Source organism: Hemicordylus capensis, chromosome 1 (assembly GCF_027244095.1).
Source record: "Hemicordylus capensis ecotype Gifberg chromosome 1, rHemCap1.1.pri, whole genome shotgun sequence".
NCBI classification, from domain to species: Eukaryota; Metazoa; Chordata; class Lepidosauria; order Squamata; family Cordylidae; genus Hemicordylus; species Hemicordylus capensis.
In genome coordinates, this window is record NC_069657.1 from 377425752 (window position 1) to 377453190 (window position 27439).

Consider the following 27439-nt stretch of genomic DNA (forward strand, 5'->3'; position numbering starts at 1 on the left):
CCTTGTGGTGTTGGACTCCAACTCCCATAATTCCCACCTGCAATGTATTTCAGCTGGGGATGATAGAAGCTGTAGTCCAGGAGCAACTGGAAAACCTCAGGTGGGCCACCCCTGAGCTAACTGCCTTTCCATTTTAGGAGGCAAGTTTAATTTTTTGCCTTCTGCCAGGAAAGAAATTTAGCAGCCTTGGAGGCCAGGGGTGGGGAGACTTCAGGCTTGTGGGAAATCTAATAAAATGCCAGCAAAATAGGTATAGATTTGGCATGCCTTTGGAAGCCCATCTTGCTCCCTCCCAAGGAAGGCATTTCAGTATTATTCAATATATTATATATATTGCAGTCTGCAAATGTACTGCCCAGTGCCTCCAATCCTGCCAGAAGTATTTAAAGCCCAGATATTTTTTGTTTTCGTGCAAAACAATTGAAGGAAACTACAAAGACCTGATGTTACTCTAATATGCCATGAATAACTCCATATGAAATATATTTCGTTAACAGCAGGGTACATTTATTTCAAGTCTGCATCAATTTGCTTCCTCCTTTGTGATTGTTCCTAAAGCAAACTCACTAACTCACAGACACATTTAAATTAAAAGAACAGCTTATTTTCTTGCATCTTTCCAGTTTCAGCAGTAAGCAGATCCCTGCAGGCTTCGGGATTTGCTGATTTGCCTGGTGAATATACTTGGAATTCTAACAATTCTAACAAGGCTAATTCTTTAAAGTATCTGTTTGTTTAGTTTCTATCTCACCCTATTCAAAATGCTATGCAACAACACTAAGCAAGGACATATTGTGACGGTCTTACAATAGGGCAGGCAAGAATTTGAACCAGGACTCCTCAGATTGGTTTTACACAATATCCTAATTCAGGCATGTTTGGTTTAGAGTTCAGAGGTTCTCAGGAGAGTTAGTGCTGGGAAAATGGAATTAGTAAACAAACGTGGGGATTTACATATCTCTAGCCACCTAATGGCGCAGAGGGGAAATGACTTGACGAGCAAGCCAGAGGTTGCCGGTTTGAATCCCCGCTGGTGTGTTTCCCAGACTATGGGAAATGCCTATATCAGGCAGCAGCGATATAGGAAGATGCTGAAAGGCATCATCTCATACTGCGCGGGAGATGGCAATGGTAAACCCCTCCTATATTCTACCAAAGACAATCACAGGGTTCTGTTGGCACCAGGAGTCAGCGCTGACTCATATGATAACTGTAATGACCCCCATAATATGTCTGTGTGCACACGTACACTTTGATTGAAGACTCTGAAACAACTGCACACGCTTATGCTTTGGATTCCTGGAGATCTGTTTTTGTCAGCAACACTTTTCTTGCCCTCAGAGTTAAGGGCGAGTGTAGAGAAGGCAGCAGGTGCATCATCCCTTGTACTTTGGATATTAGAGACCTTTCCCACAATGGCTGTCCAGATCCTGCCATTTGCCGGCCTCCTTTCCTTGCTTTTGCAACACAGGCCTTCTTAAAATGCTCTGAATTCTGCACTGTGAAATCTCCAGTTAGAATTCAGCAAAGTTAGGCAAGGGCACCTCATGTGCTTGATTTTCCCAGAGCAGCAAGTCTGGATTGTCAAAGTCAAGAGTTTCATTGTAACGGTTTACATTACATTAAGCTGATAAACCTGGTGGCTGCATATAGTGTTAACATCAAGAATAATAAAGGCACAGAGCACACTACAAGCTAATGTCTCTTCATTCATTCTGCCACTACCTTTGGAAGCATGAGCAAATTCTAATGTAGGAAGCCCCTCTGCTTACTTGCATTTCTAGAACTCAAGTAACAACCAAGACATTTCTCCCATTTTACTACCAAATATGTAGTTAGTGTGGTTAGTGCCTTCTCAAGGAAACAAACAAACAAACAAACAGAGGTGCTTCTGATGTTACTTTCATGTAGCATCTGAAATCTTTATACTAATATACATGCCAGCATGACTCAATTAATGTGGTGATTCTTTTATTTAGCAGGGGCAGAGTAACTGGCCCTATCCACTCCCAGCACAGTACCTCCAGTGACTGTTGCTGGTGCCTACCTTATGTTTCTTTTTAGATTGTGAGCCCTTTGGGGACAGGGATCCAACTTATTTATTTATTATTTCTCTGTGTAAACCGCCCTGAGTGGTATAGAAATTAAATAAAACAAACAAACAAACAATGTGGATTCAGGCAACTATTTTGGGGTGGCTGCAAAAATGATGAAACCATCAAGAAGTGCAGGGGAGAATGGGTTGTGCTGTGATTCACTACAGCGTGTTTGCACATTCACACAACCATGCATCAGAAATACAGCAAACTACCTCTTAGACTCAACCTACATTTTGGAGGTGATTAACAAACTCCTGTGAGGGCATTACAAACCATTAAGATAGCAGCTCCCGGTGGTTAGCAGGGAGCTTTACACACATGGCTTTTACTTTGAATCTCCTCTGGAATGGAGTGTGCCAGACCACATACCGTATTTTACGGACTATAAGACGCTACGGTCTATAAGACGCACCTTAATTTTAATCTAGTTTTTCAGAGTTTTAACATATTAAACTGTTAAAACATATAAGACGCACCTGAATTTTGGCGGATATTTTTCAAGGAAAAAAGTGAGTCTTATAGTCCATAAAATACGGTATTAGCTGCATTTACCCCGAAGTAGCTGCGGGCTATCAGGGACCAGTGCAGACAGGACTCCGTTTCCCCACGAATCATGGCTGTGCATTCTGGCTTAGCCTGAATTATGTCCACCTTTTTAAAAGTCCTCTATTTTCAGCAGCTTAAAAAAAACAACCCACCAAAAACCTCGAGGCTTCTGTTATGCCTCAAAGTTTCTCTGTGATGTGTGGAGGAGCCATTGCCGATAATTCTGCTTCTTTCCAAACATGCACTTTCTTTCTTTCATTCAATGTTTGCTGGGTGGATTTCTGGAACTGCAGGTGTCAGCAAAGGATAGTTTGACAGTTCGGTCTGGTGTGTTCTTTGAGTGATTTGCAATTGCAAGTGCTGGGGGCAGTGGGGTACGGGAGGAGTTGTGGCAGATTGATGCAGTTCTGTGGAGGGAATCCAGAAGGGGAGAGATTCCTGAGTTAAATGCAAGCACATGCCAAATGTGGGTCTTCCTATGCTTTCAAGTTTGTCTTTGTCTTATTGAAGCCTGGTCACCATAGGAATACACCTTTACATATGCAGATGTTGTGGAAGCTTAACAATGGAGCCTGCAGGTTAGCTGTAACCTGAGCCCTTTGTGTCTGAGCTGATTTTTCTTTATCACAGAGAGAAAGCAATGATTTCACAAAGGCAAGTTCATAATAAAAACCAGCAAAGATTTGGGTCAGATTCGGCAGGTTGGAGTTGTGTTCTGTTGTTTTGACTTGTCACTTTTGCAGAAATCCGGCTGGCTGTCAAACTAAAAAAAAAAAGTAATAATGAAGGGAGGCATCTCACACCTCCTCCTGGGATGTGATTGGTGGGAGAAAAAACCTGGAGCAAGCAGTGGGAACGCACACAGGAGAAAGATCACAGGGAATGTGGGGAGAAGCCGTCGGCTATGTGGATGGCCCAGCAAATCCCCCAAATTAAAGTGCCTCAAATCTGCTCCAAAGCAGATTCACTCTTTGGATACCCAACGGCATAAAGCCATGTGCGAATAATTCCCAGGCAGGGCTAAACATCTTGCAAGAGCGCCTTCTGGGAGAGGGGCTATGCCACCCTCCCAGCAGCAGTCTTGCCCTTCAACTCAAGCTTCAAAAAAGGTAGTGGGACAGCGCCAAACTAGCTGAAGGTTGAAATAAAATCCCCTCAGTGGTGAACAAGTAATGACAATGTAAGAGAACAGCAGTACTGGAATCTTCCAGGGGCCCCTGCCTACTGCTTTCATACTTTCAGTGAGGCAGAGGTCTTGGAGGTGAAAGACTTGTTTCATGAAAAATAAAAACGCATAGCAGCCTTGAACTTTACCTGAGAGACAGACTGATTGTTCGAAGCATTCAGAGTCAGACCTTTCCAGATAAATCCTGCATAAATACTCAAGAAAAAGTAACTTGCAGAGATACTCCCCCATGCTTTTTCTTGTTTTCAGATTCAAGAATATTACTCCTTTGTTTCAATTCTCTTACTTCTGTGCAACTTGGTGTTGCCCAGTAAAAAGGTATGCCTTGACAGATGTCAGGTCATGATTATTCTGGCTTCGTCTGTTGACATTAGTAACAACTAAAAGCCACATGGACACGTCTTTAACACATCTCACTCTCCCCAGTGATAAAAATTTACTAAGGAAGACAATAGTATTCTTGTTTTATTTAATCATATTAAATCAGTTTTTCTGCATGATAAGATTTACAATAAAAATAAAAAGACTTCCATTGCTCTGTGGTAGAATGTTTAGAAATATATAAACTGTCTTCCATACAATGGAAAACTAAAGTAAATGCTCTCCTGTAAGGTTCTCCTTTTTGGTGAAACAAGCCTTTGTGTACCTTGTGGTTAGACACATTTAACTTGTTGCTGAAGCTGCATTAGGAAGCACTTCACTGCTACATAGTATTTGGTGACAGAAAAGTGAAAATAAATCCTCTTCTTTTTAGAAGCCAGGCCTGCTTTCACAGTTGGAAATTATATTATGTTTGTTCTGTTGATATTTGATCCTTGGCAGCTTGAACAAGCTCTGAAAGAGCTGAAAAGCTTTTGATGTTGCTCAGCTGCAACCCCATCTTCTGCATCTAAAAACAAAATAATAAACTGCTTTACTATTTTGATAGGCAAAAGCAGAAACCTTTTACTTAGATCACTGTGCAAGCAGACGATCTACATGACAAGCATACAGAGTTCTGGCTTGCATTCTTTCATGTAGTATGCATTTCAGGAGTTATTTTTAAGCAGTGGGAATAAACTGTAGTTGATCATCAGACTTGAACAAGAATCCAGTTATTTCTAGGTCCTGGGGATTTATTTGTCCAATCATGAAGTAATGTATTGGTGGCCATCATCAGTTGAACAACCATCAGTTGAAAATAGTTATTTTGAAAATAGTTATTTTGAAAATAGTTATTTTCAATAGTTATTTTCAATACTTCATCGATTCTGTGTGACTTGAATGACTTTGAAAATAACTATTTAGATGGCAGCACCCAGTTTGGTTCTTCCTTCCTCCCCACCGGCCCCTACACATCTCCATGCTGCTTCTGCAACCAGTTACCCACCCCTGGTCTTCAGTGGGGCCATCCGAGTTGCCTGTCCAGGACCAGCAGTGGGAGCAGAATCACATCTGCAGCAGTTCCTTGTTTAACACAAAGCAACAATAATAGAGGCTGCATATGTCACTCGCATGCTTCCTTCTAAACACAAAGAGTCAATAGCCAGAATAAAGAAGGAGGGACACACACACCAGAATTCAGCCTTGGGTTATACAGGGCAGCACTGTGGCAACTGTGTTTGTGACTCCATCCCTGTGACAATGGTGGAGGCATCTGGATAGCAGAAGGCAAATGTTTTACATACAACTGTAACATTAAAAAGGTTTCATTTAAAAGTGCATCTGTGTTGTGCTGAGAGACTGAGTTAGGGAAAACCAATGAAAACAAATATTTTAAGAATGGAATCATCTCAAATCTGCTTCTTTTCAGTTGCCATAAGGATTATCCTTGATGTATATATACAGGAGAACCTCGTGATTTGTGGTTCCATGTATCCGCAGGTGTCTAAGACATTCGTTTCCAGTATCCTCGAATACGATAGGGTTAAAACCCACGTATCCGTGGTTCCTAGAAGGCAGGAAGTGGCCGTGGAGGTCACTTTCGCCTGTCATTTTGTCTAAAAGGAGCTATTTTGTGGCTCGTTTCTTGAAAAATAAATCTGATATCCCTATAATTTTCACTGGTTTGGGAGGCATGCTGTCCTTTGGAGGCATTCCTGGGCACATGGGGGACCTGCAGAGCATGCCACAGTATTTTTTGTATTTTATTTTTTCCCGTTATGGGCCATTTCCTTCACCTTTCCCCCTCCACCCTGGAACCTAACCCCACTTTCCCTATAGCAGTTATGCCTCAGTAGTAGGCGAGTAGTAGTTATGCCGCAGTAGTAGGCGAGGAATGGAATCCCTGCGAATAACAAGGTTCTCCTGTACACATAAAAATGAGGGTGATAAAGAGTAGTTATTACTTTGCTGAACATTTAAAGAAGTCTCATGACCACAGCACTAGATATCAACTGATCTCGAAAATATTATGGACTACTCATTGAAGCAAAGGTCTTGTTCCAGCCCAGAAATGCTATAGTTTAACCTACTATATAAGAAAGCAAATGCATAAAGATGTCTAGCATTATAGAAATTAAGGAAGACTGTATAAAGTTCAAGGGTTCACATGTCCTTATTAATTTGGTGTTTGACACAATCAAGCCTACCACTTCTAAAATATAGCAACTGCTATAGTAAAGAAGCTTCTAGGGAATTAGTTACAAGTGAGAAATTCGTCATTTTGTTCAGCTAAAATAGGAAAAAATGATTCTGCTAGCCTAGGGCTGCCATTTTGGAACAAGATCTACAAGTTACTGAATAAAAATACTGGGCCTTCTTGTCTGTTTAATTACAGAGTCTGGGGAGGGGGAATCCCTCTTATGTAATGGGAATTTGGATGTGCAGATGTCGATGTTGAGCTGAACCACCACCCTAGTTTGGCTTGACATCTGACCAAGCCCCCCGGCTGTTCACAAATAATTATTTTTTAAAAAAAATATTGTAGACTTATCCCCTTGGGGGGGTGGGGCTTCTCCAAGGCCATGGGGGGGTGGTCCTTGGAGGTTCCTCCACACCCCACTGGCCTTCCTTATGCCAAAAAGTGCCTGGTTCGGATTATTTTTGACCCTTTCCACCATTCAGTGGCCATTTGGGAGGTTGCTACGCATGCACAAGGGGCACCTGCATGGCCTGGGTCATGATCCGGTCACGCAGGGCCCACATGATGAATGAAAGGTCTGGAAATTGCTGAAGATTGCCTGAACCAGGTGCTTTTTGATATAAGGAAGGCCAGCGGGGGGAGGGGAAACCTCTGTGGAGGCCCCCCACCCCGGTGGCCTTAGAGAAGCACCCCGGAGGGGTTAAATCGAAAAAAATAAATTATTATTTTAAAAAAAATATTCTCGAACACCCCCCAAGCCGTAACGAACCGGGGTGGGTGGGTTCCTGAGGTTGCAAAACCGAACTGACCAGTTCCAGTTTGAGGCCAGTTCAGACTCAAACCAAACTGGGCCAGCCAGTTTTGTGCACTTCCCTAATGGGAATCTAGAAAGAGAAGCCTTGTACTCTTTAGCTTTAATTTTTAATCGTGGCATCAAATGTGATCCTGGAAAACTAATTAAAAAGGTAGGAGTTTTGCTTTGGTTTTTTGGGGGGGAAAACACACATATGTATCTTATGCAGATATTACTGATTCTGGGTTTCTTTCTTTCTTTTTCTTTTAAAGCCTAGAAGCTGCCACCAAAAGCAATAAAAGGTAACAGAAGAGCTACACCATCAGGTGTTTACAGCAGAGCTGTACACCTGGGAGAGCAGAGAGATTGTACACAAGGGGATTCTGGATAAGAAAGAACTGCAAGGAAATACTGGAGGCCTTTTAAAAAGAAATAAGCACTTATTTTAGGCTCAGAAAAGGTGTCCAATTATCTTTAACTAAAATATATTTGTTCTAAGTTACCTGGATTCCAAAGTACTCCACATCCAGGGCCAACTGTAGGTGGATTTTGTTATCGTCGCTCATGCCTCCACTTGGAGATGAACTATTTGCAGTCACAGTTTTTCTGGCTTGCTTCAGTCTTTTCAAACTCTCTTCCATTTTCTTCACAGAATGCAGAATATCTGATATAGTTGCAAAATACCTAAACAGATTAATGAATGGAGGACTCAGTTGTTATATCATGAGGCATAGACAATTCAGCTCAGCAAGAAAATGACAAATGTGGTTACTGTCAAATGGTTTTTGGCTTCTGTCTAGTTTTTCAGAAACAGAGATGCAATTTGCTTTTAAATTTTTATCAAAGGAAGTATACTTTTATTTCTGTACATGATGAACATGTAATGCATCAATATTCCTTGTTTTCAATAAATGCTGAAGCTAATCAAAACCAGCAAGTTGAGGCACTTGTGCTTAAGGAAAATTAATGGTGACATATACAATACATACAAAGTAAGAAATATTAGACTATGTAGTCAATCATCTAATATTTGTAAGCAGTGAACTAATAAGACAAGACACCATCACCTGCCGACAATTGCTTCACTGCTATTCTAAAATGGGGTGCAGCTGTTTTACCTAATGTCACCTGGTTTCCTGACTCCAGCCTTCTGTGGGATCTGCCACTATTATATGCAGAGAAATCTGAACTTGTCTTCCTTGTAAAGTACCTTTGCTTTGCTTTAACATTACAATAACGTATGACATTCTATGTAATGATAACCAGTAAATTCAGACAAAGCACTGGGAAATCTAAAATGTGTAGAACAACTACGAGTTAACATGTTCATTGTCACAAATGGCACTGCCTCGACTCTGCAAGGAGCATGGGATCAAGAGTCAACCACAAAATACATAGCTGTTCTTGATCCGAATATGTGAACTCTCTCTGCTTTAGGTACAATGTCAATGAGCTTCTAATATTCTAATAGCCCTACAAAATTGTATTAAAATTTCACTTACTTCTGTGTGCATTCACTGAGGGCTCCTTCAAACCAGTGCTCAATTACAGCGGGCTTCAATGTATCTTTGTATTCATTCTTCAGTTTGTGGAAAGGTTTAAAGGCACTGTCGACATAGGGCAATGCCTTGGTTGGCATTTCCTGGTTAAATGATATGAGAGGCGAGAAGAAAGCGAGAGGGTAAAGAGGTTGCTGTTTCAGTGTCCAAAGTAAGCAAATCTCAGCATGTTCACACATAAGCAGTACATGACAATCCAGAACTGTTATGGTCTATTTGCTCATACACATGCTTGGGAATTATTCAGCATTAGGCGAAAAACATCATATGGAAAACTTGCAGTAAAGATTCAAGGATACCTAAGCTTCTTAGGTAAGAGCATCTGAGGTTCCAAGTTCTCTCCCTGGCATCTCCAAGATAGGGCTGAGAGACACTCCTGCCTGTAACCTTGGAGGAGCCGCTGCCAGTCTGTGTAGACAATCCTGAGCTAGATAGACCAAGGGTCCGACTCGATATAAGGTAGCTTCCTATGTTCTAGAGAAATGGGGTGCACCATGCCCCACCAATTCTTAAATAAATTGTAATACCTATATTGCTCCTCCTTCCTCCAACAAAATCAGTATCATTTGCATACCACCCAAATCTCAATTTAGGTTTCTTTTTCAGTCCACACAACTGACCCCTTTAAAAAAACAAACTATTTTTGTTGGATTGGCATCATACCAGAAATATTTTATTTATTTATTTATTTTATTTTTACATTTTATATCCCGCTCTTCCTCCAAGGAGCCCAGAGCAGTGTACTACATACTTGAGTTTCTCTTTCACAACAACCCTGTGAAGTAGGTCAGGCTGAGAGAGAAGTGACTGGCCCAGAGTCACCCAGCTGGTTTCATGGCTGAATGGGGATTTGAACTCTGGTCTCCCCAGTCCTAGTCCAACACTCTAGCCACTACACCACGCTGGCTCTCATGGACTGGAAGGATTCAGGGGGTGCAGACCTATCCCATTCACCATGGTTTACCCTGAAAAAGTATGTTAAGGTGTGGTTAATCTACATTAAAGAAACATGATAGGAAGCAGGATAGAAAATGCAAGGTGGCTTAAATAGACCACTGCTATGTGGAAAAAATGCATTTTAGGAGATATACTGGCTTTCTTTCATTCCTTGGGAAGAAATTTTGGAGAAAGGATTCAGTCTCTGAAGCTTGTTTAAACCAGAGCCTGCCCCAATCACATTACCCTCCCACATTTTTAGATCAAAAGTAGTGCACAGATGAGGGGTGTTAAACCCTCCCTACAAACACAGCACACGTCTTTATAGTCTGTTGTCCCTGGAGCTTGTCTTCCCAAGCCAAGCTCTGATATTAGAAGCAAGCTTAGATGGAAGTATTTATTTATTTTCTATTTAAAACACTTCAGAAACTTTTGTTGAAAAGTGGTATATAAGTAGTAGTAGGAGTAGTAGAAGAAAACTATTGGGGAAAGAGGATGGGGTTAAGTGTAAGGTGAATTCATTTGTCCTTAACCCACACATCCCTTTTTGCTCTAAAGATCAGGAACCTTCCCCATCATGAGTGTTTAGACCTAGTTATACCACTTTTACATATGAAGCAGGGTGGATAAAAATCAATGATTAAAAAAATCGATTTTTTAAATTTAAATTGGATTGTTTTGATTTAAATCAGAATTTAAATAAAATGCTTTTTGAGGAAAAAATCTATCTAAAGATAGTTTTCTATGTAAGATACATTATAGTCCAAAGGCATTCATCATGAAATAAGGATTAGTTTTTAATTATGTAGCATTAGGTTATATATATGTAATGTTTAAATTTTTTGGTAAATGAATTCCATCAATCCATTCACAATGCTATGCTCTTCCAGAGGTTTCTGTAAGATTATTTTGGGCCATTTTTCTATCTAGAAGAGGACCAAAAATGAAACCTTCATCTGGTTGTAAATATAAAGATTATACCAGCAAGAATTAGTCTTTATGTAAAAAACCATGATTTAAATCTAGTCTTACTGACTAGTGAATTAAATCAATTTGATTTAAATCAAATCCACCATGAAGTCTGATTTTTGTCTGATTGTCAGACAAAATGGGTGTGTGTGTGTTTTGATCGCACACTGTACCATCTGTTTACATCACTGTGCCACCCCAGCTCGCTTTGCTGGTGCTTTTCTTTCAAGTCAAACACATTTCCAGGTTCAGAGCTCAGTTGAGGAGATACATTACTAGGACGATAAGACTGGTAGGGTGGTAAGCTGCCAGTGCAGGGAGGTCTTGGCACGCACACACCCACCCACTTGACCCCCTTTTGCTCTTACATGAGAGCAAACTCCCTCCCTCCACTACATGACTCTGTAGTGGAGGGAGAATATTATATTATTATTATTTGATTAATATTAATTAATATTCATTAATTGATTAATGAATATGTGATGGGTAGACAGGAGTTTTAACACACAGGTCTGCTGCTGTCAGTTTGCATCTAAATCATACACCAATTATTTTCTATGAAGCTCAGAATATTAAGGGGGAATGGAGGAAGCAGTGAGAACTGTAAATGGCATTAGAAGAAGTTACATATGCTTGGCTTTGCTGCAAATACAGCAGAACATCATTGTCAGTACAAAGCTGAAGATGAGATGTTTCTGTTTTACATAGTTTCTATGCAATGTCTCCAGTAAGAGGTATAACATCCCACAGTCAACTCAGTTCAACTGAAAACAATGTTTAACCAGTAAGGCTGGAGGCTGTAAGGGCATGTTTCTTTCAGCTGCAGGGTTTGTTTTCTCTAATTTAACAGTATGTCTGAACTTGAATCCCCAAAACAGAATGACTCTTAGCTACTTTAATAGCCAACAGCCCCCTTTGTTAATCCTTAGCTACAGAATATTTAACACTTCTGAAATGAAGAGGTATGACAGCTATGGGCACTGAACATCTTCATTGAACTGAAACACAGACACAGTATTGACACAGACACAACAAAGCAATTGAATAGCTTCCCTGTCGTACTTCACTGATGACTGCCAGGCAGTAAAGCAGTTGGAAGAGCTGGAGCAACAAGGGGAAGCTCTGGGGACAGAAGGGAATGAATTTTTCACCTCGGTGCTCAAGGAATGGGGGAGGAAACACACTGTATTTTTGGGATGGATCACCATCTGTGACCGTGAAGCATCCGCCAGGCAGAATGAGAAGTGCTTTGTGAGACTTAATTCTTGCCAATATAGGCTGATCAAATAAAAGATGAGGATCAAGTGGAATATTTTGTATGGGACTGTGTAGAGGAGGGCTGCCTAGAGTGTGTAAACCTTTTACTTATGTTATTGTATTGTACTGTATGCTCATTGCTGTAGTGTTTATTTGGTCATTGACCGTAAATAAATGAGTTCAGTTCATGTGTAAACTAGGGTAGGTTGGAAAAATGGAACATACTGTACAACTGAGGAAGGTGTAGAGAGGTGTGTGTGTGTGTGAGAGAGAGAGAGAGGGCGGGGGAGAGAGGGGGGGAGAGGGCAGAGAGAAGGGCAGGGAAATTGTTTTGTTTACAGAAAGTAGGTGAAACTACTGTGCTTTATCAGATCTTGTGAACTATCAGCTGCCAAAAAGTGGCCAATACAGCCCACACATTCAAAATCAATTCACACATCAATTGTCCACATGTGAAGCACACTGACCTTATTGGTTCTTCTATAAAGCCTTGGGACTTCAACAGCACTTTTCAAGCAACTGAAGCAAGAATCACTTAAATCCTGAATAATCTTACTATTTAAGGTTGGCCAGCAACCCAATAAAGAATCCTTCGAATCTTCCAGTGCTCCTGTTAAGAAAAAAAGCATTATCATGGTAAAATCTAGGTTTCCCAAATCAATCCCAGATATGAGCAAGTTTTCCTTCTTTCTTCCAAAAAAATTATAATGAACCAAATGAAAGAGATATACTGTTCATTGTGCAATGCTACATTCAGAGTTTAGGATGCATTTATACTACATTCCGCACATGAGCACAAAAGCCTGATGCAGACATTAATGCTGACTGATCTTCCAACCATAGTTAGGCATCAGCAGTGCCCTGTGGGTTCGTGTACTGCTCTCCCCAATTCCATTTGCAATCTTAAACTTTCATTTTTAGGCTTAACAATGGAGCAACGTTATGCTTCCACTGACAGTTTTAGTTAGCAAAAATGTCAGTGCAAGCATAACATTGCTCCATTGTTAAGTCTAAAAATGAAAAAAAAAAAGGTTTGAAAATGGAATTGGGGAGAGATGCTTAACTATGGTCAGATGCTTATCTGTGAACTGCAATTTGGAGCCAACAATGATGAATGAATATGCTGCTGCAAACATAACATTGGTTAGCTCTGAAATGAAAGGTGGGGTAAGGGGTGAGGTGAAATTCCTGCACACAAAAGAAGATGGAAAAGTTCATGAAAACCCACTGACTGACACTCTGATCCACAGACACTCTGATCCCGAAAGGCTAGGGAGTCACAAGCAGGAAATGTAGTGCCATTTAGAAATGATGGGAAGAAAGAATCACAAAGTTCTTTCACAGGAAGGTTCAAAGGAAGGAAGAAATTCACTCAGAGTCTGGTGAATTTCTTTAAGTTCCTCTCTCTATAATTTTTTTTGGAAGAAAAAAGCCCAGTAGAATATGTGTGTGTGTGTGTGTGTGTGTGTGTGTGTGTGTGTGTGTGTGTGTGTGTGTGTGAGAGAGAGAGAGAGAGAGAGAGAGAGAGAGAGAGAGAGAGAGAGAGAGAGCGCAATATACTTTCCAACACACACACTACAAGAATATATGCAGATAACTGAATTGCCATATAATGTACCTGAGATGCAGGCTATGTTCTTGAAGCCAATTGTTTCAAGTTTTGGTTTGATAATTTCCAAAAGTTCAGGAAGCTGAATGAAAAACAAATTTGCAAACCATTATGGGTATAACTGAATACATTTTCTCAAGATCTATAAGTCTTTCAAACATTTCTTGAGTTCAATGGCAGTGTATACTGCCAAAAACCTTCCCCCAAAACCGAGAATCAACCAAGCAAATGCTAGACATAAGAATAAAGGAACTGGTTTTCATAGTCCTATATAATCACAGTTCTCCAGGCTGAATGTCTAGAATTAAAGAAACAGTTTTAATTCAAAATAGTAAATCTGCTCCTTGAAACATTTAATTAAACTTGAAAAACAAATCTAAAAGTCATACTAAAAAACAAACAAACAAAAAACCCCTAATGCCTTATACAGCACATCAAGCGTACCTGTTTGCTCTGTGGAATGTTAACTGTTTAATCTTTTTGACACCAGCAAGATTTAACAGTGAAAATTTACCCTGCCAAACACACTCGTAGCTCATGTCTCAAGCCAAAGACACACCAAGAACACAGAGCAGCTTTCTCTAAGGAGTTGTGAAAAATGCAGCCACAGTCATGAACAGAAAGAACAAACGTATGGCCAGGTTGCAGAGGCCTATGGTGGTGCTGAAATGACACCTTTTTCATAACAAGCTGCATTACTGACTCTTCACTCAGTAAAGTTTAACTGAGGCGAGGGCCACCTGCAGCCATCACACATCATATTAAAGAATATAACATAATCTGTAATAGAAACAGAACAAACTTCCCTACATTTATTTATTTATTTGATTTGTATATTGCCCTTCCAAAATGGCTCAGGGTGGTTTACAGCACAATAAAAACAATTAAAACAAGTTAACAATTAAAATCAAACTATTAAAACACAATAAAACCAATTAAACAGCTAAAAACCCTGGAAATCAGGGCAGCAATTTAAAACAGTTTGTCAGTCATTTAAAACCCTGGAAGGCCAGGCCAAACAGGTTTTAAGGGCTCTCCTGAAGGGCAGTAATGATCTCAAATTACAAGTTTCTGCCAGGAGTGCATTCCATGGCCCAGGAGCAGCTACAGAGAAGGCCCACCTCTGAGTCGCCACCAGACGAACCGGTGGGGATCATGTAGAAGAAGGTGCTCTCTTAGATAACTCGGACCTAAGCCGTTCAGGGCTTTAAAGGTAATAACTACCGGTAGCACATTGTATTTTGCCTGGAAACATATCAGCAGCCAGTGTAACTGTTTCAAAACAGGAATCATATGGTCTCTCCAGGTTGCCCCAGAGACCAATCTGGCTGCCACATTCTGAACTAACTGAAGTTTCTGGACTATGTACAAAGGCAGCCCCAAGTAGAGCACTTTGTAGTAGTCAAGCCGGGAGGTTACCAGCTGATGCACCACTGTTTTGAAGTCACCCTCTTCAAGGAATGGGCGCAGCTGTCGAATCAGCCAAAGCTGATAGAAAGCACTCCTGGCCATGGGCTCCACCTGAGATACCAGGCTGAGGCCTGGGTCCAGGAGTACTCCCAAGCTGCACACATGCTCCTTCTGGGGGAGTGTAACCCCATTCAGCACAGGAAGATCTAACTCACCCCTCATATTCTGAGCTCCCACAATGAACACTTCCATCTTGCTTGGATTCAGCTTCAATTTGTTATCCTTCATCTAGCCCATTACTGCCTGTAGGCAGGCATTTAGAAAATGAGTGTCATTTCAAGAAGATGAAAAGGAGAAGTAGATTTGGGTGTCATCAGCACACTGATAACACCCAGCACCAAATCTCCTGATGACCTCACCCAGCGGTTTCATATAGATATTAAAAAGCAGTGGTGACAGAATGGAGCCCTGGGGGACTCCAAATAACAGCTCCTGTTTTGAGGAGCAACTGTTTCCAAGCTCCACCATCTGGAATCTACCCGAGAGATAGGAGTGGTACCACTGCAAAGCAGTGCCCCCTATCCCCAACTCCCCCAGGCGATCCAGAAGGATACCATGGTCGATGGTATCGAAAGCCGCTGAGAGATCCAGAAGAACCAGCAGAGTCACACTCCCTTTGTCGATTCCCCGGTAAAGGTAATCCGTCAGGCCGACAAAGGCTGTCTCAACCCCATAGCCAGATCTAAAGCCAATTTGAAATGGTTCTAGATTATCAGTTTCCTCCAAGACTGCCTGGAGCTGGTCGGCCACCACCCTCTCAATCACCTTGCCCAACTAAGGGAGATTGGCCTGTAACTGTCCATCGCTAAGGGATCCAGAGAAGGCTTATTTAGGAGTGGTCTAACCAATGCCTCCTTTAAACGGGGGGGGGGGGACTCTATCCTCCCTCAGCGATGCATTTATGATATTAACTAAGCCATCTCCAACAATCTCCCTGCTAGAGAGAAGCAGCCAAGTCGGGCAAGGATCCAGAGGTGGTAGGCCGCACCGCCTCAACCAGCTTGTCCACATTCTCAGGAGCCACAGATTGAAACTGATCCAATCTAATACTGCAAGAGGGATTGCTGGACACCTCCTCCATAGACCCTGCAAAAATAGTGGAGTCCAGGAGATCTTGTTTGCAAAAAACCCATTAAAGGCATCACAGCAGAATGACCCCGGGGACTGATTTGAGGTAGAAGGAGCAGAAATCAAACTCCTCACAACCCGGGATAGCTCTGCTGAGCGCGAACCTGCAGCTGCAATGCACACAGACAAAAAACTCTTTTTGCCGCACACACTGCCATCACATAAGTCTTCAAGTGGGTCACATGCTGTATCCTGTCAGATTCGAATGGAGTTCTCCTCCACTTGTGATCTAGTCACCTACCCAGCCGCTTCAGCCCCCGCAACTCCTCAGAGTCAGTATACCAAGGGGCCATTTTTGAAGCAGGTCGGAAGGGACGCTTAGGAGCAATCATTTCTACTGCCCTGACGAGTTCCCTGTTCCAGGTTCCCACCAGGGCATCGACAGAATCACCGGCCACACCAATGTCAAAATCCTTCAAGGCCTTTTGAAATCCCACTGGGTCCAGCAGCCTTTTCGGATGGACCATCCTAACAGGTCCACCACCCCTGCAGGGGTGGATTGCGGAGGTGAGACCAACCTATATTCTCCTACAGCAGAAGATTTATGCTACGTTCAGCATTTGCAACCAATATTAGTGCAGAATTCATAGCGACACTATCAGCACTCATTACGTGGGATTATCAGAGCATCCACCCTTAATTCTTAAGAACCTTAAGACTGAAAACTGCTGTTGTTACTGAAATAGACCTTAATGCTGTTTCGTGTCAAAAGAGTCAATGTCAGAAGCAGGATATTAGGGTAAAGGGTCCTTACACCCGATTCAGTACTCAACACACAATCAACAGAGCGTACTAACCCAGAGCTGAAGCTTATCCAGATCTGCAGCAATAAGCACTAGCTGAGTAGTGGATATAGAAGGTAATGACTGTCCCTCTGGAGAAGAATCATTTCCTTTGTCCTCAACAGCACTTGGGTTCAGAGGGGATTCCTTGCTACTGCTTGCCAAGGGCTTTTTATTGTCCTTTGTACTTTCACTGGAGATGGGCCTAAGTAAAAGCTATTGCATAAAAAAAAATAACAGAGAGGTTTATTACAGACATGTGCACCAAGACGTGTCTCAGTCTATCAAGAAAATGGCCTGATTTGATACAGTTCAGCCTTATTAGGCTTGTCACAACAAATTTTGGCAATTTCTTAAAGACCCAAGTACAATGCTTGGGAGCAGAGCCATTAAAAAATGAGATAAGCTTTCCATTTTCCCCACCTCATTAATAAAAAAAGAGTAGCGTGCTACAATCTGCAGTGAAAGCTTCCACAGGCGGTCTGTTAGCAATGGTAGAAACAGCTGATCTGACCAGCACTTCTGCAGACTTGCCCATGTCACATGTGTAGCTAAGAGGCAATATGGACTTCCATCTAGAAAGAAGAAAAGGGTTAGCTAATTACTAACCATGATCCAGGATTGTACTTTAAAAATACACATATCTATATGTTAAACTATGTCACATTTATCTTCATGTTAGATAAGATGCATTACAAATATATGGACACTGATTCATTTGTTCTCCTCATTTCCAATCCACTATCCAGAGCTGCCATACAGCGTCCAAATAATTAAGGAGGCTTGTGCAGAAGCTTTATGCAAGCCTCACCAAAATGAATGCATATTTCAGCAGCAATGTTTGAAGGATTGCACTCAGCACCACTAGTGTACCCAGTAGGAAGACATGCAACCCAAGGTGAAAATTAAGAATCTGGACTGTGACAAATATCTCAGCTGCTTGAGTAGAAAAGTCATAATTCTCAGAAAAGGAAGCAGTCTTCTGTCCAAGTTAATAACCTGTGGATAAGAACCAGGCATAGTCTCTGCCTTCTGGCAGAGCCCTGACTGTTGTGGACAGGGAAAGGAAGGATGTAGCAGTTTTCTTAGGCATTATACAAGTAGCCATGGTTTTATAATGATTAAAGTGGTGATTCTCTTATATTTAGCAGGGGGAGAGCAACTGGCCCTATCCAACCCCAGCACAGCATCCCTTCAGTGGCTGTTTCTGGTGTCAACCTTATGTTTCTTTTTAGATTGTGAGCCCTTTGTGGACAGGGGGCCATCTTATTTATGAATTGTTTGTTTTTCTTTGTAAACCGCTTTGAAAACTTTGGTTGAAGAGTGGTATATAAATATCCACAGTAGTAGTAAAGAATGCCAAGCTGGTGAATGAAGCACATTTCCTTAATTATTTCAGCACCTGACATCATCAGTGCTATACACAGTCTCAGTAAGTCTGGTGGTATGTAGGTGGGAAGTCTTGCCACTCAATTTTCTCCTCAGTCATACTCAATTAACTGAAACACCATATCTGAACTTCTAAGTTTATGTCTACACACTTGAGAGCCCTGTTCACACATCTGTATATTAACAAGTTGTTGCAGTAAGAATTAATCAGCCTACTTTCCTTTCACTGTCTCTACAACTGGACTTTGTTCAAATTTGGTTCAAACTGAGGTCCACAAGTTAGATCTCTTGCACCTCAAATGTTCACTACACTGTTGAGATGTCCCTGTATGTTACTCACTACAACTGTATCAAATTTGATTAAATTGGTTAGACAGTCCTCAAGTTAGTGCACTTGCACTTCAGATGTTCACACGTCCATTTTGGATCAGGGTAGATGACACCATCACAAACTACACCATTGGGACATCTCTATGAATCCATACAGCTGTAGAAAATTTGATTCAAATCAGACGGTCCACAAGTTAGTGCACTTGCGCCTCAAAAGTTTACGTGTCTGCCATCTTGAATCAGGTTGGATGACATTGTCACAATCTACACCGTTGAGGTGTCCCTATGTGTCACCTCACCAAGAGAGGGGGGGAAGGGGGGGAGAGAGAGAGAGACAGAGAGAGAGGGGGGAAGGGGGAGAGAGAGACAGAGAGAGAGAGAGGAAGGGGGAGACAGAGACACACACAGAGACAGACAGAGAGAGAGAGACACACAGAGACAGACAGAGAGAGAGACACACAGAGACAGACAGAGAGACAGAGAGAAAGAGACAGAGAGAAAGAGACGGGGGGGGATGGATAACATTAAGAAATCCCAGAATATTTGATCTGGAAGGATTTGATAGAAGGTTTGGCTGGCTTTCATATCTGTGGTATGATATAAGCAAAGTACATGAAGACTTTCTTAATCACTATGTAAAAAGGAGTCCAATGGGAGTGTGGGTAAAATATAAAAAATGGCTGGAATGTAAAACTCCATTATGGGTATCCCCGATTGAAGCTTTGGCACGTAAGGAAACAAATATGCAATCTGAATAGGGATCTGTTATGTTTTCAAGAGAAGGGCTGTAAATTAAAAAACCTAAACGAAGTACAAAATTTGGTTAGTAACTGGTTTCAGTACCATCAGCTAAATGAAATTTATAAGAAGGATCTTAAAGTTGGATTCGAGGATCAAATGTCGAGATTCGAGAAGTTGTGTGAAAATGATGAAAAATTAGTCTCTAAGATGGATAAGTTGTTGCTTTTGGAGGAGACAAGAGATGAAGTGGTTAAAATGACTATGATAAAATGGGCTCAAGACGTGGGTCATAATATAGATATGGCTGCTTGGGAAAAATTATGTAAAAAATTAAAGTTTACTGCATGTTATACTTTAAAAGGAAATTATTATAAGATGATGTATAGGTGGTATATGACACCAAAAAATTAGCATTAATGTAGAAAAATGTTTCAAACAAATGTTGGAAATGTGGACAATGTGTAGGAACTTTTTTGACAATGTGGTGGTCATGCGGGAAGGCAAAGGCCTTTTGGGATATGATATATAATGAGCTGAAGAAAAATTTTTAAATGACATGTCCTAAGAGGCCAGAATCCTTCCTGCTGGGAATAACTCAAGGAGAGTTCTCCAGAAGAAATTTAACATTTTTTATGTATGCAACCACGGCGGCTAGAATAGTATATGTGCAGAAATGGAAAGACAATAAATGCCCTCAAAAGAAGATAGGTTGATAAAAATTTTGGAATATGCGGAGATGGCAAAACTTACAGCACTTATAAGGGATGAAAATTTGGAACGTTTCAAAGAAGATTGGGAACCATTTTTACTTTACTTAAAGAATTATTTTTCTAATATGGACCTTTCAGCAGGGTTTGAAATATAGTAACAGCAGGTTGGGTTGGGTAAAATCGAGTAGCAATGTGGAGTATATATGTTTTGAATTATTATAGCAATGGTTTATATGTATAGTTAACATGAACTACACAGACTGGTAAGCGGGAAGTCAATATTTACTTAATCAAATAAATGAATGTAGTTGGATTGTAAAGTTATTGTAAAAGTCAATAAAAATTTTAAAACGAAAAAGAGAAAGAGAAAGAAGGGAGGAGAAGAAAGACAGAGGGGAAGAGCGAGCGGAGCAGAAAAAGGGAGGGGAAGAGAGAGAAAAGAAAGGGTGAGGGATGGGCCCAGGCCTGTCAGCAGCTTGAGGGGAACAAGTGGCCATGGCGGCGAAAGCAGCAAGGAAGTGGTCAACCACTGCTGCTCCTGCGGGGAAGAGCAGGAGTGAGGCTTCGGTGAGGAGGTCTCTGGGGTTAGGGGGCTGAGGCTTGGCCAATCGGCGCTGGCAACGCCACAGCCACGACCAAGAGGGGGGGGGTGAGGCAACCGGATGGAGGAGCAACCAAGAGGGGAGAGTGGGTGGAAGCAACAAGCAGGAGCAGCAGGAGCGTGGCTCAGGTGAGGGTAGAGAGATCTCTGAGGTGAGGGGGCCTTGGTGCGGGGTAAGGGGAGCAATCAAGTACTAGTACCCAGATGCTCTGCGCGTATTAAGCTAGTTATGTTTAATGCACGTACAATCTTGTATACTATATGCATATACTTCAGATCTGAAGGAATGTACAGTTATTCAGACATTAAGGTCGTTCTCATGAACAGCTCTACCCAGGTAGGGCTGCCCTAGCCCAAGTAGAACCGGTTGTGAGAAGTGCCGGGATTGGTCCCGATCTAGCGCTCCTTGACAGGACAACCTGGGTATTGTATCTGGGCTAAAACTGAGGTAAGAGGGTGCATGCACCCTCTTACCCCACTCCCCAGTCGTGCGGACAACCAGGCTTGGCGGCAGCCATTATTACCATAGATGTACATGACATTACCAAAACATGTACATGAGTACAGACACTTGCATGCATGTTCAATGTAATTTCTGAATAGGGCATATGTTTCTCTCCTTTCTAGTACCATGCCTTTTTCTTTACTCCAAGCCAATATATTTTACTTTCTAATGAATCCTGCTACACATTAATTCATCACCACTACCCAATTTCTGGCCAGCATAAGGTTCCTCCTACAGTTGATGTCATAAGCTAAAAGCAGAACACCCTCTTTCTTATGTGAAATCATTATCCACTTTAGAGACCTATAAGGAAAAGTACTGCACAATTCTTCTTATAGCATCATTTAAGTAACCAAGGTCCCATTACATGGCAGATATAATTGTGAAGACCTTTAATTTTATGGTAATGGAGAATGAATATTTGTCATTTATCAAAACCTAAATGCATTAAGCATGCATGTTAATTTTAATGAATAACCTTACCTGGAGCCTCTGCTAAGCCATCAGAAAGAGCTGTTTCCAAGGCCCCTGCTATTTCTCTAAACCTGAAAAACACAAAATAGCAAACTGTAGATCAAATTCCCTACATCATATTTCAAACTGAGATACCACAAGATACTAAAGGTTACAATACAACATGTATACATATTATAAATGAACTCCACAATGCCTCCCATTTACTATTTTCTTATCATACAGTATTGAAGCATGTCAAGCCCTTTCTCTTTGGGATGGAGTCTGGAGCGCAGGAATGACAGCCACACCACAAGAGGCTCCTACATCAGAGACCTTGAGGAAGCCATCCCCAAGGCACTCATGTATACTGGAGGAGCAAGTCCTAGACTGATAGGAAATGTTTGAAATAAGTGGCAGTGAGTGGCTTATTGGGAGTCCTCAAGAGGACTGCATCACCACCACCACCACTTGTTTGCAAGGCTAATGTACACTCATCCAATGCTTGACTGTGCATCCTGATGGCTTATGTCACTGATGGCTGCTGAGATTAAAAGGAGGGCCAGTGGATTATGGGGCCGGGATAATCAAGGTCAACGTACAGATGGCAAGATGGGGTTTATGAGGAGCAGGCCATTAGACTCCCTGCCAGCCTCTTGAAAAGACTGATAACCCAGCAAAGGATGTCACATATCTTCCTGCTCTGTCAAGCTCACATCAGAATTTTCTACAGTTGCATCTTCATTAAAAACAAAAGCTTTTGGATTATGCAAGCTATACAGGAGCACAGTTAAGAATCATACAATGAAAGAAAAAGAAAAAAGCCTTTGTTTCTAGAGATGTTTCTTCCTTAATAAGTGATCTTTTGCTGCACAATGGATAAGGAATTAAAAAGAAAAGGCAGAGATATGCCCTAGCTCTTAGATTTGCTTTAGATGACCTATGCCTAGGTCTCATGACAGTGGCACCAACAGTTTCCTATGTGTTTGCTAATGGACATGGGCACAAGGTTCTGCAAACAAGGGATAAAAATCAATAGTTCTTTCTGATGACTTGGACACTCTTGTTTAAAAAAGATAAACTTCAGAAAATGCCATCACAATCTGCCAAGTTCTTCAACATAAGCATCTTATAAACTGTTACTTCTGTTTAATCAAATATGTGCAAATTTCTTTGGTGGAACAAAGCAAACTGCAAATAGCCCAACAACATTACACTGAAGCTAAAATTTCAGATCACTGGATAAGGAGATTTGGTTACTCTTGCACAGGTCTTCTTTAGATTTACCATTGTAAAGAGCTTCTCTTTATAGGTGCTGCTTCATTTTTGCATACTTGCTGTAAAAACCTAAATTAATACTATATAGACAAACGTACACATAAATGCACAGACACAATTAGTGCCAACGATGTGCATGGTGCTTTACAAAGTATGCTAAAAGAAGATTACAATCTAAAATAGAGCAAAAAGAGTTATACCCCTTCAGGTATTTTGAAAATGTAATTAAGAAAATGTAATTTCCCCCGCAGAAACACATATATTCCTTTGTGGCATGGTTGCATGAGAATCACAGGCATCTACTAGCTACTGTTCCAGGATGTTGTTCATGACACTACGGTTGCTATGGCATTTTGTGGATTTTAAAACTGTATTTTTTAAGTTCTCTAGGAGGTAGCCAGCTCTTCAGCTGTCCAACCGAGTCCCAGATTGTTCACAGACTTCTACTTCAAGATCCAGCCAGCAAGTCCATTCCTCTCTCTCCTTCAGTGTGTTGCCATTTAACCTTTACAATCTATCTATTCTGCTGATTGTGCATAGCCAGGATGGAAGTATTTATCTAACCATGTATGTAGAAGGGAAAAAAGTGAGTAGCAGTATGACTACATCCATTATTTGGGGAAAGACTATCATGCTGCTGGCACTAGATCAAACCACATGGGGATATTACATTAGATGTAGGTTTGTTTTTGTGTGGAATGGCCCTTAGAACAGAATACTAAACCAAGCAGCTATCAGCTTGGGCATATCATAGGTCTACCAGCTTTTTACTCTGAACCTCTATTTTCCCTCATGTAGGTGCTGCTAAATTCAAAAACTTTGCAAAATTTAAAACCACCAATAGGAACATATAAGGAAGCTACCTAATACGGAGTCAGACCATTCGTCCATCTAGTTCTATATTGCCTACAGTGACTGGCAGCAACTCCCCAGTGTTTCAGGCAGGAATATTTCCCAGTCCTACCTGGAGATGCCAGGGAGTGAATGTGGGACTTTTTGCATGCAAGCGGATGCTCTACCACTGAGCTACAGCCCCATCCCCTAAAGGAAATATTATACAGCAGGTAGGGCTCATCCATCCAGATACAATCCAGCACAGACTCTGCTCAGCAAAGGGGGAAATTCATGCTCACTACCACAAGACCAACTCTCCTCCCCACTGTAACTATCACTAACGTTATAGGGAAAGATACTGAGGCGAGTCTCATGATCAGTGAGACTCGCCGAGAGCGGGTTTGCGGGGAAAGCAGGCTTAGCCTGCTCTCCCCGCAGATGATTATGCAGGCAGCCCTGGGTGGCCGGACTGGCCGCCCACACGACTGCTGGCTCCGTCACGGAGCCGGCGGAGGCTGCAGCAATCGGGGGCCGCAAGGCCTCCGGAAGTTGCAGGATGCCCTGCACGAGGCATCCTGGAGAGACCCCCAGGGTTGGGAGGCTTGTTTCAGCCTCCCGGCGTGGGTCTCCTCATGTGTTGCTGTGGCGCGGACCTGCAGTGCGACATACACGATCAAAAAGATGGGGTTAGCGGAACACTCGCTCCGCTAAGGAGGGTTTGCTGCCAGGAGCCGCACGGCTCCTGTGGCAGCAGATGACCAGCAAAAAGCGGGCTAGGCTCCCTTAGCCCACTTTTTGCTGATCGTGAGAATCTCCTCACTGGCTGACATCCAGACTAAGCTACTCATGAGTAGTCCAGATGAAAATAAGGGGATATGTGAGCCATGATTAACTTGTCCCATTAATTTCAGTGGGACTACTCATGAGTAACTGAATCTGGATTCAAGCCACCATTTCATTCATTCTACATCTTTCATTATATGGGACCAGCATAGGTAGAGATAGCTCAATGGCATTCAACACGACAATTTCAGTTCTGATCTGCCTTTATAAACTGAAAGATCAGAATCAAGAGAACCTAATCTGAAAATTAAAATAGCCTAAAAAGAATGTTCATGTGGTATGAAATATAGACATCACTCCAGTAAACTGGCATGAATGTCTAAGATCAACCTGCCCTCCCTGTTCTCAGAACACAGCTGAGACCAACTCCTTTCTTCTGCAATAATGATAGTTAGGAATCATGGCTCTTGATTTTCAAAAAGCATCTCTTAATCTCTGAAGGTTCACAAGCAGGATAAAAATCTCAGGAAAATGAAGAATTGGGGGGGGGGACCCCTCTAGACCTTTGTATCTGGGCTAATGTGCTATAGTGTGAATTAGTAAAAGGCATGACTTACCACAAAGAGGTGCAATTAGAATTTTTACTAGTTCTCCTTAAAATTCTAATAATATACAGAACAGCACAGTAATTGAATGTACTATAACTGCTAAGTTACCAAACCAACAAATACGGGAAATGATTCCTACTTTGTGTAATGCTTGGTAAAATTACAAAAGCTGACAGAGCAGACAACTGCAGAGAAGGTGTACAAGATTTGAAAACTGGTCTACACCAGTCCTAGGCAACCTTATCAGCAGTGAGATAGTGAGGTACAAGTTCATTGCACCTAAAATAAGAATAGCTTTGGCTGATTTTCTCACTGTTCTGATGTCAGGCAAGCTGCATGAATGTGGCACATGCCAGGATGCTGAAGGGCATCTATCTACTTTTCGTTGCGATACAGGCCCTGTTGTGTTTTCAGCAGGCAGCGTGCAGCAGTATCTTTCAAGCACGACAGATCTTTTTACCCCAGATGAAGTGTTGAAATTGTGCTGAGTTGTGCATTTACATGTCACCGGTTTGACAAAACAGTTTTCAAAATTCAAAATAATTCAATGGTATACTGACCTTATCTGGAAATAAACAGGCAAATTCCACTTATCATTAAAACTGTGGTAGGAGGGATGTGCCCTCAGTCTTTTCACACTGGCTTGTGAACCACACTGCCTTTCAAACTTTCTTACAAAATCCATGCTTATAGTGTATTTCTGCAAGATGGAAACTATATGTTAAAGCTGAATTTCATCATTCCTTCACAAACGAATCTTGGAATAAGATGGTACTATCTATCTGCTTCATCCTCTTCTAGAATTCACAACACTTGAGAACTAATTAGCAGTGGAGTTTGAAATTCATTCAGTTAAATATTGTTCACAGTATAGAGAAAATACTGACTGACATCCAGACTAACACTGCATGTGCTGAACAATGTCTTGTGTGCACAATGGGGGAGGAGCGATTTTCGCTGATCTCACCTTCCCTCTACAAGGTGAGGGTTTCCTTTTCTGCAGTTCCTGAGGGCTGCGGGACCATCAAAGGACATATTTTTGGGAGGCAAAATCTATACCTATTTACTCAAAAGTAAGTCCCACCAAGTAATGGAAGAAAGGAGGGTACACATGGGGTCCAGCAGTGTTCTAGAGACCCGAGTTTGAATCCCTATTCAGCCATGAGACTTGCTGGGTGACTCTGAGCCAGTCACTTCTCTCTCAGCCTAAGTTACTTCACAGGGTTGTTGTGAGGAGGAACTTAAATATGTAGTACGCCACTCTGGGCTCCTTGGAGAAAGAGCGGGATATAAAATGTGAAGAAGAAAAAAAGCTGACTAAGGAACATGGCCTCTGTGCTTTTCTTTCCCTTTACTAGTTCTCTCTCTCTCTCTTCCCATCTTGGTTAATTTCTCGTCTGCATATCTGTTTCTGTGCACTCATCTGTGGATATCTTTGGAACAGACAGGATACATATTCTAGATTAATGAGAGTGGAGAGTCTTAGACAAAAGGGACAGGCTTAAGGCCTGGTACTGAGGCAAACCAAAGGGTTTTTCATATGTTACCAGATATACAATTTACTTTCCATCAGTATATTAGGCAACTACCTACACAGAAAGTTATTAATCTAAAGGTCTCCCCCTCCTTAGTTATGGTGCATCATGACAACACTGTGGCTCACAGACATACTAAGATTACCTCATGGAATGCATCTGGGTTCCCAGGATTAAACAGTGATGGCAGCTTTTCTTCTAAACCACGAACTATTTCTGGCCACACGGAATTTACCAAAAAATCATATCCAGGAACAGTATTACCCTTTTCACTGCAAGATTAAATTGACATTTCTCTTAGAAATCTTATTTTTAAATCATCATTACCAATAATGTTACTAAACTATCTCATAACATGTACATCTGTGGGTTTTGTAGCACAGCATCTCTAAACTAGGAATGTTTTTTCCAGTTGTAGATTTCATGTTCTCAGTTTCTCTTTTGTTGTGATACTTTGCTACTTAACATCATGTTTAAACTAATTAATGTCTGCTTGTACAAAACATAAGAATTTAAAATATGCATAGTTTTTATAGAACTATGTAAATGTATCTATAAAATATACTCTAAAAATCACTTTTTGCTTAGCACTTATTTGGCATTTGGAGCAGAGGGGGACTGGGAATCAAACTAGTTGGGACAAGCATAGCCACATCTGTTGTTCATGTGTCATATTCAATTAAAACAAAAAACTTTGGTTTATAGGGATAGTTACGGATGTGGCAGCTCCAACTGAGCTCCAAAAAGTGAGGAAATCTGATGGTCCATGATGCTC

General features: G+C 41.5%; 1 protein-coding gene across 2 annotated transcripts in view; it reads right to left on the reverse strand.

Moving 5' to 3' along the window:
- Window positions 1-4278: 4278 nt before the first annotated feature.
- COG2 (component of oligomeric golgi complex 2) overlaps window positions 4279-27439 on the reverse strand; it is a 58454-nt gene continuing 35293 nt past the window's right edge. For both annotated transcript variants that reach the window (XM_053298254.1, XM_053298264.1), the window contains exons 9-18: window positions 26810-26936; window positions 25690-25829; window positions 21657-21718; window positions 17321-17472; window positions 16913-17113; window positions 13527-13599; window positions 12376-12518; window positions 8690-8829; window positions 7691-7871; window positions 4279-4720 (exon numbers count right to left, since the gene is read on the reverse strand). In XM_053298254.1, the coding sequence (XP_053154229.1) occupies window positions 4619-4720; window positions 7691-7871; window positions 8690-8829; window positions 12376-12518; window positions 13527-13599; window positions 16913-17113; window positions 17321-17472; window positions 21657-21718; window positions 25690-25829; window positions 26810-26936 (1321 nt within the window). In that variant the 3' untranslated portion in view covers window positions 4279-4618. The remainder of the gene's footprint in view (window positions 4721-7690; window positions 7872-8689; window positions 8830-12375; window positions 12519-13526; window positions 13600-16912; window positions 17114-17320; window positions 17473-21656; window positions 21719-25689; window positions 25830-26809; window positions 26937-27439) is intronic.